Here is a 14,837-nt window from a genome sequence, read left to right on the forward strand (position 1 = left end):
CCAGCACATCAAGTGACAGTCCCAAGGGGGTCTCTGTGACCGAACCTATCACACCAGGCTGTAACTCTATTAGTCAAATTACATCCTAAGTTCCCATTAGGGACAGCCCAGCACAGTCACTTACACCCCATTGATACTTTGCCAATCCTTGGAGCGCCCACCGCACGGGGAGCCAATCATCACAAATGGAGGATCTCTGGGCACCGCACCTTGCCTGCTAGCATCCCTCCCCCTTTCAGAGGATGAGGTGAGAAGGGACCTTGACCCCCAGTCAGCACCGCCATTAAGCACATTGGTGGGGTGGTCCCCCTGGCATAGTGCCCCCTGGTTCATATTTTCCCCGAGGGGGTTAGATCCTATGCTCCCAACTCATAAGGAGATGCCCTCGGGATGCCCCTTATGATACTTTTTTGGATCTGGAGCCTAAATCAGTGAGTTTCTGCACTGACCACCTGTCAAAAGTTGCAACAACTAAAGGACTCTTACATAGGTCCAAACTGTGCCCTCTGGGAAGGGAAGAATTCCAACCCTCTGGTTGCCCAAAACCCAGTCCCTAGGTTTCACTGTGAGGAGGGTGAAAAAAAAACAACCAGCTTTGGCCAATCAGGTGATATGGGTAAAAATTCCTTCTCAGCCCCAAAGTGGCAACTAGCATAGCCAACAGCTACCTAGATAAGGGAGTGAGGGCTGACTGCTGGAAACCAGCAAATAGGAAGTCCTGGACAAATGGCTGTTATCATGGCTCCAAATCACATGCCAAATCCCACAACACCTTAGGCCAATCCTGGAAGTCCTGTAAGGGCTGGAAATCTTGTGAGATCCAACCCAGCCCATCCTGTCCCTTTTGCTTTCTCCCATTGTGGGAGCCACTAAAAACACACCCCTCACTAGATCACACTGGCTTAACCAGGAGATCTTCAGTGACCTGAAACTTTAAAAAAAAGAGAGTCATACAAGAAGTGGACACTAGGTCAAATTACGAAGGATGAATATAAAAAAAACAACAAACTCAAGCATGTAGGGACAAAATTAAAAAGGCCAAGACACAAAATAAGATTAAACTAGTAAACTAGGAACTAAAAGGGTAACAAGAAAACATTTTACAAATACATTAGAAGTAAGAAGCTGACCAAGGACAGAGTAGGCCCATTACTCAATGAGGAGAGAAAGACAACAGCAGAAAATGCAACAATGGCCAAAGTATTAAATGCCTTTTTGTTTCAGTTTTCACCAAAAAAGGTTAGCAGAGATTGGCTGACTAACACAGTGAATGTCAGTGTCAATGGGGCAGGATCTGAGGCTAAAATAGGGAAAGAACAAATTAAGAAATACTTAGACAAACAAGATGTCCTCAAGTCATCAGGGCTTGACAGAATACATCCTAGAATACTTAAGCAACTGGCTGAAAAGATCTCTGAGCCATTAGCAATTATCTTTGAGAACTCATGGAGTACGGGAGAGATCCCAGAGGACTGGAAAAGGGGAAATATAGTACCCATCTATAAACGGGGGAATAAGGAGAACCCAGGACCTTACAGACCAGTCAGCTTAACTTTGGTACCTGGAAAGATATGGGAACAAATGATTAAAAAATAAATTTGCAAGCACCTAAAAGATAATAGGGTATAAGGAACAATCAACATGAATTTGTCAATAACAAATCATGCCAAACCAACCTAATACCCTTATTTGACAGGGTGACAAGCCTGTGGAGAGGGTGAAAGAAGTAGGTGTGATATATCTGGACTTTAGAAAGTTTTGGACTTTTGTACTGTCTCACATGTCCTTCTCATAAGCAAACAAGGGAAATATAGCATAGACTATAAGGTGGATGCAGCACTGGTTGGAAAATCAGACACTAGCTATCAATGGTTCACAATCAATCTGGAAGGACATATTGAGTGGGTCTGGTTCTATTCAATATCTTCATAAATGATTTGGATAATAGCATAGAGAGTACACTTATACAGTCTGTGGACGATACCAAGCTGTGAGGGGTTGCAAGCGCTTTGGGGTACAGGATTAGAATTCAAAATGATCTTCACAAACTGGAGAAATGTCCTGAGGAGAAATGGTCTGAAATAAATAAGGTAAAATTCAATAAGGACAAATGCAAAGTACTGCACTTAGAAAGGAATAATCAATTTCAAAGTACTGCACTTAGAAAGGAATAATCAATTTCACAAATACAAAATGGGAAATGACTGCCTATGAAGGAGTAGTGCAGGAAAGGATCTTGGGTTATAGTGGATCACAAACTAAATACAAGTCAACAATGTAATACTGTTGCAAAAAACCAAACAATATTCTGGGATATTTTAGAAGGAGTGTTGAGAGCAAGACATAAGAAGTAATTATTCCACTCTACACAGCACCGGTAAGGCCTCAACTGGAATATTATGTCCAGTTTTGGACACCACACTTTGGGAATGATGTGGACAAATTGGAAAAAGTCCAAAGAAGAGCAATAAAAATGGTTAAAGGTCTAGAAAACATGACCTATAAGGAAAGACTGAAAAAATGGGTTTGTTTAGTCTGGAGAAGGGAAGACTGAAGGGGGATATGATAACAGTCTTCATGTATGTAAAAAGTTGTTACAAAGACGAGGATGATAAATTGTTCTCTTTAACACTGAGACAGGACAAGAAGTTATGTAGCAAGGGAGATTTAGGTTAGACATATAGGAAAAACTTCCTAACTGTAAGTGTAGTTAAGCACTGGAACAAATTACCTTAGGTAGGTTGTAGAATCTCCGTCATTGGCAGTTTTTAAGAATAGGTTAGACAAACACCTGTCACAGATGGGCTAGATCAGGGGTTCTCAAACTGGGGGTCGTGACCCCTCAGGGGGTCACAAGGTTATTACATGGGGGCCACACACTGTCAGCCTCCATCACCAAACCCCGCTTTGCCTCCAGCATTTATAATAGTGTTAAATATTTAAAAAAAGTGTTTTTAATTTATAAGGGGGGTCACATTCAGAGGCTTGCTGTGTGAAAGGGGTCACCAATGCAGAAGTTTGAGAACCACTGGGCTAGATATTACTGAGTCCTGCCTCAAGGCATGGGGCTGGACTAGTTAACCTCTTGAGGTCCCTTCCAGTCCTACATTTCTATGATTCTAAGGGGTTCTTGAGATACAGCCCCTGAAAAAAAAACAGCATTTTACAAAATAAACAGGTTCTTTTAATGTTTTGTGCACACACCTGGGGCTCAAACGATGGCTCTGATCATCCCCCAACTGATCTCAGTCCCTTGACATTTATCTCAGCTAGTACATGGTACCCAGTGCTCCTTTGGGGAAGCAATATTGAAAATGTTATTACAGGAAGAGTTTAGCTGACTAGATCTGCCAAATACTCACATGCCAAAGAGACTGGATTTCACATATGCAGCAAGGCTAGGTAAGAGGGTTTCTAGGCAGTCTATAGTCCCAGTAAGTTGGTGGTTCAAAGGGACATGCTGTGGTCATTGAACCTGAGCTAGACCCAAGCACTTTAAATTCAATAAGAATGATCTCTAGGCATGTTGCTACTAGCCACCTCTGTCAGTTTTTTGGGAAGGAGAGAGGGGGAAAATGTGCCATGCTAATTTAGAAGGGGGCTCTAACTATTTTCAGAAAGGTAACAAATTACACATACTCTGCACAGATATGTGAGAATGCCTGCTGGGCATATTGCTACTTTTGCACCTGAGGGATTATTATAGGAGAGCGTCAGCACTGATTACATAAATTAGCATTGACTAACTAGGGGGGATGAAAGATAGGATAATATAATCATGTTTCCTGAACAATAGACCAGAGTGTGTTTCAGGTCAAGGCATTCCTGGTATACAGCCCACAGCAGGAGGTACTCATAACTTTTTAAAATTCTTATAACCTTTTTGGTGCAGATCTAGGAATATGGGGGGCAGAGCAGTGAGGGGGAGTGCATGTGCGAGGGGGAGCAGTGCTGAGAGCTGAAAAAGTGCAGGAAGGGGAGGAGAGATTAGGAGGCAGAGGAGTGGGGGGGGGTCAACGGGAGAGGCGTTTGGGGCTAAGGCAATGGGGATAAGTGGGGTTGGGTGGTAAGGAACGGGAAGGGGGTGGGATACTGGAAGGGGGACATGTGAGTAGATGTCAAGGGGAGTACAGGGAGATTAGGGATGCAGAGCCTGTGAGCCCCACCGTCTACCCTCCTATATGGGTGCTGGAATCTGGGGGCCCTAGCTCCTTTAGGGAGGTCTGAGCCCCTCTTCCTGTGCCCACAGCCCCATGCAAGCTGGCTTCTGGGGAATCCTTACCCCTCTGGGTGGGAAGCTGAGAACAAGTATGTTTAGCTATGCAGTGCTAAGACTGGGATGAGAAGTTGAAAATGGGCATGCTTGGTGCATATTAGGCTCACAAGAACTTTCCAAGGGGTGTTCTCATTCAGCTGAGATCACCACATTGAGATGAATGGGCCACTTCACACCCTTCTGAGTCTTCTATGTTGTAGCGGGACGTGTACAGCCCCTTCTGCGTACACTAGGCCCAGATCTGGGGTAAGGGCTTTGCATCTCCACTCCTCTGCTCCCACCTACCGCCAGCTAATACATACAGTCTCCACAGCCCAACCATCTTCTCATGGCTCCTCCAAGCTCAGGAGGGACATGGTGTGGCAAGGAGGAGGGGGCAGCCAGTGCGGGGGTGAGGGGCTCAAAGTAGCAGATGTAGGGGGGTGGACTGGAACAATGGGCATGTTGAAGGAATGTTGGAGGAGTTGGAGCTGTGGTAGGTGATTCTGACCATTTGGGGGAAGTGGGGGTCAGAGCAGGGAGCGGAAGGTGTTGGAACAGTGCAGTGAAGAGTCAGGTAGAAAGGAGGGAGTCAGAGCTTTGCAGTGGGGACTGTTGGGAGGGCTTCAGTTCTGTCCCCCCAAAACCTCAATAGATACTTACGTAGGCTTGGCCAGATTTGATTTATATCAATATTTGTCGGTAAACATTGGTTTCCGCGGACCCGCTGAAATTGGCAAAAAACATATTGATTGGAAACAGTTGGTGGGAGAGCAGCCTTCCCCCTTGCACCTGCAGGGATTAGGAATCACCAGCTCTGCTGTCATGGCCCTGCCCCCTCACTGGAGCTACAAGGGCTCCCTGAACTGCCACAGGACAGGTGACATCTGCTCCCTGCAGGCACAAGGTGGGGGGAAGGCTGTGGTCCTGGCAGGGGCAGAAGAGAACCCTGACCAGGGCCTTGAGGAGGACGGGCCCCTAGCCATAGCAGAGGCCACCCCACTTCTGTATGGTTTCTGCCTGGGACAGAGCCATTCAGTAGCAAGGTGGCCTGCCCCCTGGCCAGGGTCTGCTCCTCCTGCTCCTGGCCTGCCAGGGACACAGCTTCCCCCCACCTTGTGCCTGCAGGGATTGGGTGTCACCAGCCCTGCAACCATGCAGGGAGCCCTCTGCGGCCCCAGGGTCACAGCCCCATACCCTCACTCACCAGCGAGGGGAGGTGGAGCTGACCCCAGGTAGGAACTGTTCATCCGCGCCACTCACCCTGCTCCTCGCACGCCAGTGTCTTGGGCCCCTTGGCTGAGCCAGGAACCCTCTGCAGCTCCCCTGTCAGCACTGCCCTAAGCCTAACATTAAGGGGGAAGGGGTAATTTCCAGCAATCACAAACATAAAAATAGGGGAAAAAATCTTATAAATAAAAATGTATAGTAATCATCAAATTTAGGAAAAAATCCCAAAATTGAATTCTGTGAAGCCTTCGTGTGTGGCCCTGTCCCCGCAGTCTCTGAGCACCTCACAATCTTCAATGTATTAATTCTCAGCACCCCTGCGAGGCAGGGTTGGGCTAGTATTCCCATTTTTACAGACAGGAACTGAGACAAGGAGAGATGAAGGCCCAGATCCTCAAAGGTATTTAGGTCCCTAACTGGTGCCTTTGAGTTTCTGGGCCTAAAGTGACTTGCCCAAGGTCACACAGGAAGTCTGACAGAAAGGAGGAATTTGAACCCAGGGGTCTCAGGTCCTAACCACTGGCCCATCTTTCCTCTCATGTCCTCACTCCGTGTCTGTCCCTGCTTTCAAAAAATGTCCATACTGACTCCATACTGGTCCCTGCTCCCTCTCCCGTTCCTCAACTGAAAGGTCTCTTAGGCTGACGCCTGCCTCAATGTGAAGAGGACAGCTCGGAGAGAGAACCAGGCTGTGCTGGCTAGGAAGAGGAATGGGGGATGAGGGATGAGGAGATGATGTAGAAGCAGTGAAGGAACTAACATGCAGCCAGTAATCACTGCCAATGAGCCAGAGGCAGTTGAGCAGGGAGAACTGGGCTCTGGTAAATAGGGGTGCTGAGAATATTTTTTATGCAAGGAAATTAAATGTCCAAAAACTTTAACAGAGTTAAGATTGCCCAGCGATGCCTACTGGCCTTCCAAAATGTGCAGAGTGGTTAAACTTAAACCTCTGAAAAATCGCCACCTCCACAACACAACCTTAACTCTTCCTTCTTTGAGCACTGCCCCAGCACCCGAATAACACAAATACTAGCATTCTACCCACGCAGATGCCACCGAACACTTTGAGAACAGAGTGCATGAGCACTATAGGACAAAGTCTATCACCTGCTCTTTGCTAAGGCAAAACTCAGGTTTAGGTCAGGCATAGCAAACAGGGGTTACCTATTCCTAGAATCATAGAACCACAGGGTTAGAAGGGACCGCAAGGATCATCTAGTCCAACCCCCTGCCAAGATGCAGGATTTGTTGTGTTTAAACCACCCAAGACAGATGGCTATTCAGCCTCTTTCTGGAAGCCTCCAGTGTAGGAGATTCTATGACCTCCGTAGGCAGTTTGTTCCATTTTCCTACTGTTCTTACAGTTAGGAAGTTTTTCCTGAGATTTAATCTAAATCTGCTATGCTGTAGTTTGAACCCATTGCCTCTTGTCTTGCTCTCTGTGGCAAGAGAGAACAATTTTTCTCCATCTTTTTATGGCAGCCTTTCAAGTATTTGAAGACAGCAATCATATTCCCCCCTTAATCTCCTCTTTTCCAAACTAAACATACCCAGTTCCTTCAGCCTTTGCTCATATGGCTCATATCACCACAGGGATGTTAACTTTAATTATATTTTGGTCACTATTACCAAGCGGTCCAGCTATATTCACCTCTTGGACCAGATCCTGTGCTCTACTTAGGACTAAATCAAGAATTGCCTCTCCTCTTGTGGGTTCCAGGACTAGCTGTTCCAAGAAGCAGTCATTTAAGGTGTCAAGAAACTTTATCTCTGCATCCCGTCCTGAGGTGACATGTACCCAGTCAATATGGGGATAGTTGAAATCCCCCATTATTATTGAGTTTTTTATATTAATAGCTTCTCTAATCTCCCTCAGCATTTCACGATTGTAGATTGTGATTTATGCATAATCTTTAGAGCCTTGTTCTCCTGGCGGTCCAGTAGTTCCATTTCTACAGTAGATATTTCCGTAACCACAGTTTTGGGAATTGGACAGCTCTTGTTGATCACATCACAGTTTACAAGAAAGGCAAAGCAGGATCTCAACTTCTGCAAGTCTTCAAACCTGGCCTGAAATTCATTAAACAATCTTTGTAATTTACCTTTGTATTCCTCGAGTTTGTGATCTACTTCCATTTCAGGGAATGTGTTTACCCTACTTTTGAGATAGGGAAAGTCGTTGAAGTCTCTTGGCATTGTGTTTCTTTTCAGAAGCTTTAACTTGTTGTGGAAGCTGAAGACTGTCTGAATAAGGACAGAAATAATCTTCTCCTTCCCTTAGAGTGCCAAATTGAGAGTTTTCAGATGCTGCATAATATCAGTGAAAAACATCAGACCCTGCATCCATTGCTCATCTTCCAATTGTGGATAAGACTTTTCCTTTTCTTCAAGGAAAGCATTGATAGACTCCAACAGTTCCACAAACCTATTTAAGACACTGCTGGTTGATAACCACCTCACAATACAGTAGAAAGAGATGTCACTAGGTTTGTCTTCAAGCTCCAGCTCTTCGATGAAATTTTTGAGTGTCAATGAGTCTTCCCGTTTGAGCAGATGAAATTGACAATTTCTAGGACCATTTTTGTAACATTTTCATAGTTGAAGTATCTGCTTGTGAGATCTTCATGATGGATTACGCAATGAAGAGGGAGAAATTCTGGAAATTTGGGATCACTTTTCAAGAGTCTGATAAGGCCTACTTTTCCCCCGAGCATTGCAGGTGCTCCATCCGTTGCAACACTGACAAGTTTATCCAGTGGTACATCAGCATTTGTCAATGCTTTGTCAAGTGCATTTTTTACATCAACACCGTGGGTTATTTCTTTTAGCACCACTAAGTCCATGTAGCAGGGCAGTCACCCTGCTCCATCTCAGAAAGGGTTAAAAGCCAGCCCTTGGAGGGGGCTGGGGCTAAGAGCCAATCAGAGAAGGCTGGGAGGCAGCCAATCAGAGCTGGCCAAGCCAGGATAAAAGGGAGCAGACCAGAAGGGATAGTCAGTCTCTCTCCTGCCTTGGAGAGAGATGGATCTGGCTGCCTGATAGAGAAAAAAGGTATCTTGGACAGTGCAGTGCTGGGGAAGGGCAGGAGGAGCCGGGGGCACTCCAGCCTGGCAAACATTCTTCTTAACAAATACGTGAATAACGTAGCTGAAGTTCGAAGTACCTTAGTTCGATCTTACCTCGGTCCACACGCGGCAGGCAGGCTCCCCCGTCGACTCCGCGGTACTCCTCTTGCTGAGCAGGAGTACCGCAGTCGATGGCGAGCACTTCCGGGTTCGACTTATCGCGTCCAGACAAGACGCGATAAGTCGAACCCAGAAGTTCGATTGCCAGCCACCGAACTAGCGGCTGGGTATAGACGTACCCTAAGGTGCCACAAGTACTCCTGTTCTTTTTGCGGATACAGACTAACACGGCTGCTACTCTGAAAAGAGGGTCCTGTGGCACCTTTAAGACTAACAGAAATATTGGAGCATAAGCTTTCGTGGGTGAATGCTTATGCTCCAAATGAGATTTGTGAACAGTAAATACAGCCTGTATTCTGTGGAATGCAGGGAGATCGTGAGCACACAAGGGCCGCACAGCACAACATCTGAAAACAGAATGATGCAATTTCCTGATATAATGCACATGTGAGAGCTTCTCTTTCTATCGGCCTCACTCTCACGGTAGCTCAGGGCTTAAAATCTTTTGAAGTATTTCCCGCCCCTTCCCCCCCACCACATTTTCTGGCTACCAGATGTGGGGGAGGGTGTGGGGGGGGGTCTCGGGATTTTAGCCTGGGGGCGGCGCCGGGGCTCTTGGCTTCTGCCCCACGGGAGACACCAGGGCTTGGGGCTTCAGCTCGTGAGCCGCATTTTAACTGTAAAAAAGCTGCATGCAGCTCGCGAGCTGCAGTTTGGCCACAACTTGAATAGATCTGTCAAGGCTGATTCACCACTCTGACACTTTGAGTGCAGAAGGTGGGGGCCTGCAAGGATTCTAAAAAATTAATACTGGCCACTCCAGGCTGGTATTAAACTCCCAAGGTTACAGCTTTTCTCTCCCCTTGGATGGGTAGATGCTGCCACCACGCAAGTGCAAACCCCCCCCCCCCCCCCCCCCCGCTTTTGAGAACCCAGGAAGGAGCACTTGGGAATTCCTTCCTGTGGGGTACCCTCAAGCCCTTTCACACCCCCTCTGGGGAAAAGCTGAGAAAGAAAACAAAGGAAATCAGCTGTTGCCACCAGCTAATTAAACAACATATGCGCTAACCTCTTAGGACACAAAAAAAAACAATCCCGTTCTTAAAGGTAAATTTTATTAAAAACAAAAAGAAAGAAAATACATCTGGAACTTAGGCTATTGCTAGATTTAAAAAGAGCAAATATAATAATTAAGCATCAAGAATGGTTTTCTTGAGGTCCAGTTTAAAGGTTACAAGCAAAACAAAAGCACCTGGGGTTAGCACAGAGGAGTCCACAAGCCAATAAGAAATAACCCTAATCGCGTCTTCCTAGACATTCCCTGATTTACTTACATATCTGGGGTTTCAGATAAGCAATTCCTAGGTATGATTTGATGGTTTTCCATACCTGGCTCAAAGCTCTTACAGCATAGTCCCAGCCCTGCCTCTGCTCTGTCCACTCTCTCTGGAGAATGACAGACAGACAAAGAGAATTTTTTTCCCAATTTTAAAAAGTTCTAGCCCTTCCATTGACTCTTTTGGTAGGTGCCCACTCCCTTTCTTTTACCTATGGGCTTTTTAACCCTTTACAGGTAAAGAAAATAGAGAACAGCTACCAAGAGGGATGTTATAGCTAACTGGCTGGCTGGGTGTCCATAAAAGGAAGCTACCCCCCCTTCATTTATCCCAAGATCTAGAGGTCTTTTCTGTCCCTGAAATCTATGAAATGTCACTGAGCCACAGGAGGCCAGAGTCAAAGCCTAGGTGTTGCATGAGACTGCAGTCTCATAATAAGTTGCAAACCTTTTCTAAAATAATTAACTTTAATCTCCAACTCTGACTGCTCACAATGGCTCATCTCTTATACATCATCCAATATTCACGATGGCTGTCACTGCCAGTATAGCCTCTGCTTGGACCTGGAGCAGTAGTACTGCCCAGTTTTAGAGAATCCTAAACCACCACAGGTGGGGAGTGTGGCACTGAGCCTGTATGCATGAGGGAAGAGCTGTGAGGGTGGAAAGGAGAGCTGTCAAAACACCTGGGCATAAAATTCCCAGGACAGTAATCCCAAAGGACAGAACCTCCATAATTCCTTGTGTCTTGCATATCCATCTTGCAAATAAAAACATTTTAATAAAGTAATGCATGTTCAGTTGACAATTTTATTTGAAGAGATTAATACAAAAATAAGAGATAAAGATTGACACAGATGCACAAGGCCAGCTTATTTAAAACGGGCCAGAGGAGACTAGCAGATAGGTCATTATAGTATCAATCACTGAATAATAATTCAGGTCCCCTAAAAAAGGCATACATTCTAAAGCTAGTCACAGGGGCACTGATGGTTTCATACAGAAACTATCACTGGATAAATTATATCAGATTTAAAATGTATGAATTACAATTCCACATGAAAAGATGAGGCTCTTCTGTAATAGGGAGCTGAACAAGTGAGCTCCAGACTCCCCACCAATAGGGAGGGAAACTAGAAATGAAAGCTGCACTTCTCTCCATACCGCTCAGCTTGGAAGGGACTTTTCCTTCTTGTAGGGGACAGAATAAAGAAAGTTCCTTTTCATTCCCTCTCTCCTCTTTGTTCCACACAGAGACTGCTCCTTCTGCCCTCCCATCCCTCATGAGCAACGCTGGGTTGACCTTCACAAATCTGCATAAAGGGGTTGCAGACATGGAAGAATCACAGGTGACAGATGTTAATCATGTCACAATGCACTACAGGAAGGAACAGGGATAGCATGATGATAGGCACAGGATGAGAACGTAAACAGAATAGAAGAGTCTTTGGTCTACATCATATTCTGACTGTACCATTACACTAACAGGATTCCCTGAAACACCTGCCTTTTCTAGCTGTCAGATAAACACCTTCTTTGCTGTTCACAAGAACAAAGAGGAATCATTTAGGTTACTGTCTCTCTTGTATTGTCTCACCCAGGTGAGGAACAGGCACCAGATATGACACCAGGATACAACAGGATGGAGTGAGCTCTCTGGTATTATCTGGGCAAAAATGTTGTCATGAGGAGCAGAGCACCAGACTTCATTCTCTTCAGAAACTGAGAATGCTGCAGAATGTGAGAGACATCAGGAAAGCACCAGCCAGGTCTCCTTGACAGCTTATCCCCCCATTCAATGCAACCTTGAAGGGGAAAAAGAAGTCAAATGGGAGTTTCCAATATGTGCTGGGCTGGCTACGTGGAGGCTCTGGCCATTCTGTCATGTCAGTGAAGGCAACAACGGTTGTCAAAGGCACCATGGTCATGCTGAGGGACTGCAAGAAAAGGAAAACACCAACAGCTTAGCATTCCCAGAGCCACAGATCCATCTTCCAACCTAGGGCATGTTTCTGCAAAGGTAATGACTGCCCAAAACGACTGGTGCAGCTCCAAATAGCAAGCAGTCTCCACCAGCTATTATTACCATCTTCTGCAGATTGATCATATTTTCAAAGCGAAAAGAACTCTGACACTGTGGTCAGGCATATCACAGGGAAGTGTTTCGGTGAGGTATAAGAGAAATGTAGTACTTCCATGTGTGGGTATGTCCCTTTCCCTTCCCCCTTCAGAATGAAGAACTGGGACACTTTACAGAGCAGTGTAGCAGAATAGTTACTTACCCTGCAGTAGCTGTGGTTCTCCTAGATGTTTTTGTCAGTGTGGTTCCCACTGTAGGGTGTGCATGCACCTCATACATGCAAAACCAGACTTTTTTTTATTGCTGTGTGCATTGGGGTCACACATGCACCCTGTGCTGCGTCATGTTTCCATGAGAGGGCGCAAAAGGCAGAGCAGCCATGACCTTCTCTTGGTTCCCTCACAATTTGAAGCTTCTGGTAACCAAGGCTCCGAGAGGTCATGAGATCCACACTGACAACATCTAGAAGAATCACAGTTACTGTAGCGTAACTAACTATCCTTTCTTCCACTATGTATCAGTGTGGAGCCCTACTATAGGTGATTGGCAAGCAGTATCCCCTCAGGACAGCGGGAATGAGGAATTCCAGCTGCGTCAGTCAAATAGGGATCGTAGTTCTTGTGACCCGTTGTGCCTGGGGCAGCCCTCACTGGTAACGGCAGGCTGCAAAAGGGAGAGCAGATACTCCCAAGACTGGTGGGTAACACTGAAGTTACACTCCCCAACCAGTCACAAACTGTGCTTCTGATCCCCCACACTGGTTATCAAAAAGCAAAAAAAGAAATCACACAGCCCCCTTTATTGCATTCCAGTTCTCTGCTCCCAATCAGCGCCTAGGTCCAGTACAATGAGAAGTTATTTTAAAAACTCTGCGCACATATATAAAATGTTCTTCTGACCCCAAAGGGTCAGTCATGTTACCAGGTCAGTATTGGTTTGGATCTTACCACGCTGCCAGCCAATCCCTTAGTGTCTAAAACTAAAGGTTTCTTATAAAGAAAAAAGAAAGAACAAGAAGAGAGATGTTAAAGGGTAAAACAGTCACATACATACAAAGACTTCAAAGTCCATATATCAGGTTCCTAGCAGTATTGGTGAGTTTGCTGGCTTGAAAGTCCTTCTGGAATACATCCACAGCTGGGATGGGTCATTCATTCCTTTATTCAGAACTTCAGTTTGTAGCAAAGTTCCTCCAGGGGTAAGAAGCAGGATTGAAGACAAAATGGAGAAGATGCAGCTGCCTTTTATAGTCTTTTGACATGTGGCCTGTGCTTCCTTTGTTTCCAACACAAGCTGCCCAGCACATGGCTTGGAGGACCTTTTCTGTCCATAGGCATGCCCATGCATGCCTTGCTGAGTCATAAGGTGTATCCTCTGCCATCTCTCAATGGGTCAGTTGTATAGCTGATGGTCCTAAATGGGCAATCAAGCAGGCTAGGCAGTGCTGATGCCAAACTGTCTGGGGGTGTCACCCAGAAGCATAGCACAAGTTTGAAATACAGACATATATACATATCTATAGCTCATAATACAAAGGTGATACAAACACATAAATGAGATTATCATATCTGGCAAATTATAACATTTTTGCCGATACCATACACGGCATATCTGGCATAACTCATCACAATTTTACAATATTGATATTCATAATATCCACAAGTGTCTCCCAGATTCCATACAGTGTCACAGTTCTACTCTCCTAAACTTGGCATCTGATCAGCTAAGTCCAAGGCACAGTGCTTGACAAAAGTCAGTGGTTTACTCCACATCTCTGCCTTGCAGATATCTGATAGTGGCACATGTCTGAAAAAGGTGGAAGAAATCACTTGAATGCTGGTGGAGTTAGCCTTGATATTTAGTGGGAGAGGTACACTAGCCAACTAATAACATGAGGATGCATCATGTGATCTGTTTCAATATTCTTTGAGATTGAAGAGGTTGACCTTTTGAAATCTCTGGTATAGGGAGAAATAGACAGGGTGACAGGTGGAACGATTTAGTTCTGTCAATAGAGCAGAGACCTGGAAATGACTAGTGTGTGTAATTTCTTTTCTCCCAGTGATAAATGTGCTTTTCAGATGGAGACAGGCAAGCTGATGGATTGGCTCAGATGGAATTCTGAGACCACATTGGAGAGGAAGTTCTGATGAGGTCTCAGCATCACCTTATTCCTATGGAACTGCATTTGGGTTCAGCCAGGAGCACCTGAAGCTCACTTACTCTTCTGACTGAAGTGATAGCGACTAGGAAGACTGTTTTCAGAGTGAGGTGGTCCAGGAAGCATTCTGAGAGAGGCTCAACGAGAGGCTCCATCAGTCTCAAGAGGACTATATTGAGGTCCCAGGCAGGAGAGGGTTCTCTGACCAGTGTGTGAGCATGTAGTAGCTCTTTAAGAAACTTTGATACCATGGGGTGAGAGAAGACCAAACACGACTGCACAGGCAGGTGATAAGTTGAAATCACTGTGAGGTGCACATCAGTAGAACTGAGTAAGAGACTTGTCTGCTTGAGGTACAGTAGATCTTCAAGGATCTTTGGTACTGAGGCCTGGGCTGGGTCTAGGCCATTTTGGGCTACCCATATTGAGAACCTATTTCCTGTGCAAGAATATGTCCTTCTGGTAGATGTTTTCCTGGACCTGTATGGAGCAGTTTCTCTGTGGTGGTCAACCACCCACTAGCCACACCATCAGGTGCAGAGACTCTGGTCTGCGTGATATGTCTGGCCACAATGCTGCAAGATCAGATC

At 45.6% G+C, this 14,837-nt stretch overlaps 1 protein-coding gene across 1 annotated transcript in view; it reads right to left on the reverse strand.

The window, feature by feature from the left end:
* Positions 1–11,721: 11,721 nt before the first annotated feature.
* TCTN3 (tectonic family member 3) overlaps positions 11,722–14,837 on the reverse strand; it is an 89,823-nt gene continuing 86,707 nt past the window's right edge. The window contains exon 14 of the mRNA XM_065408409.1: positions 11,722–11,943. Coding sequence (XP_065264481.1) covers positions 11,722–11,943 — 222 coding nt within the window. The remainder of the gene's footprint in view (positions 11,944–14,837) is intronic.

Source organism: Emys orbicularis, chromosome 7 (assembly GCF_028017835.1).
Source record: "Emys orbicularis isolate rEmyOrb1 chromosome 7, rEmyOrb1.hap1, whole genome shotgun sequence".
Lineage (NCBI taxonomy): Eukaryota > Metazoa > Chordata > Testudines > Emydidae > Emys > Emys orbicularis.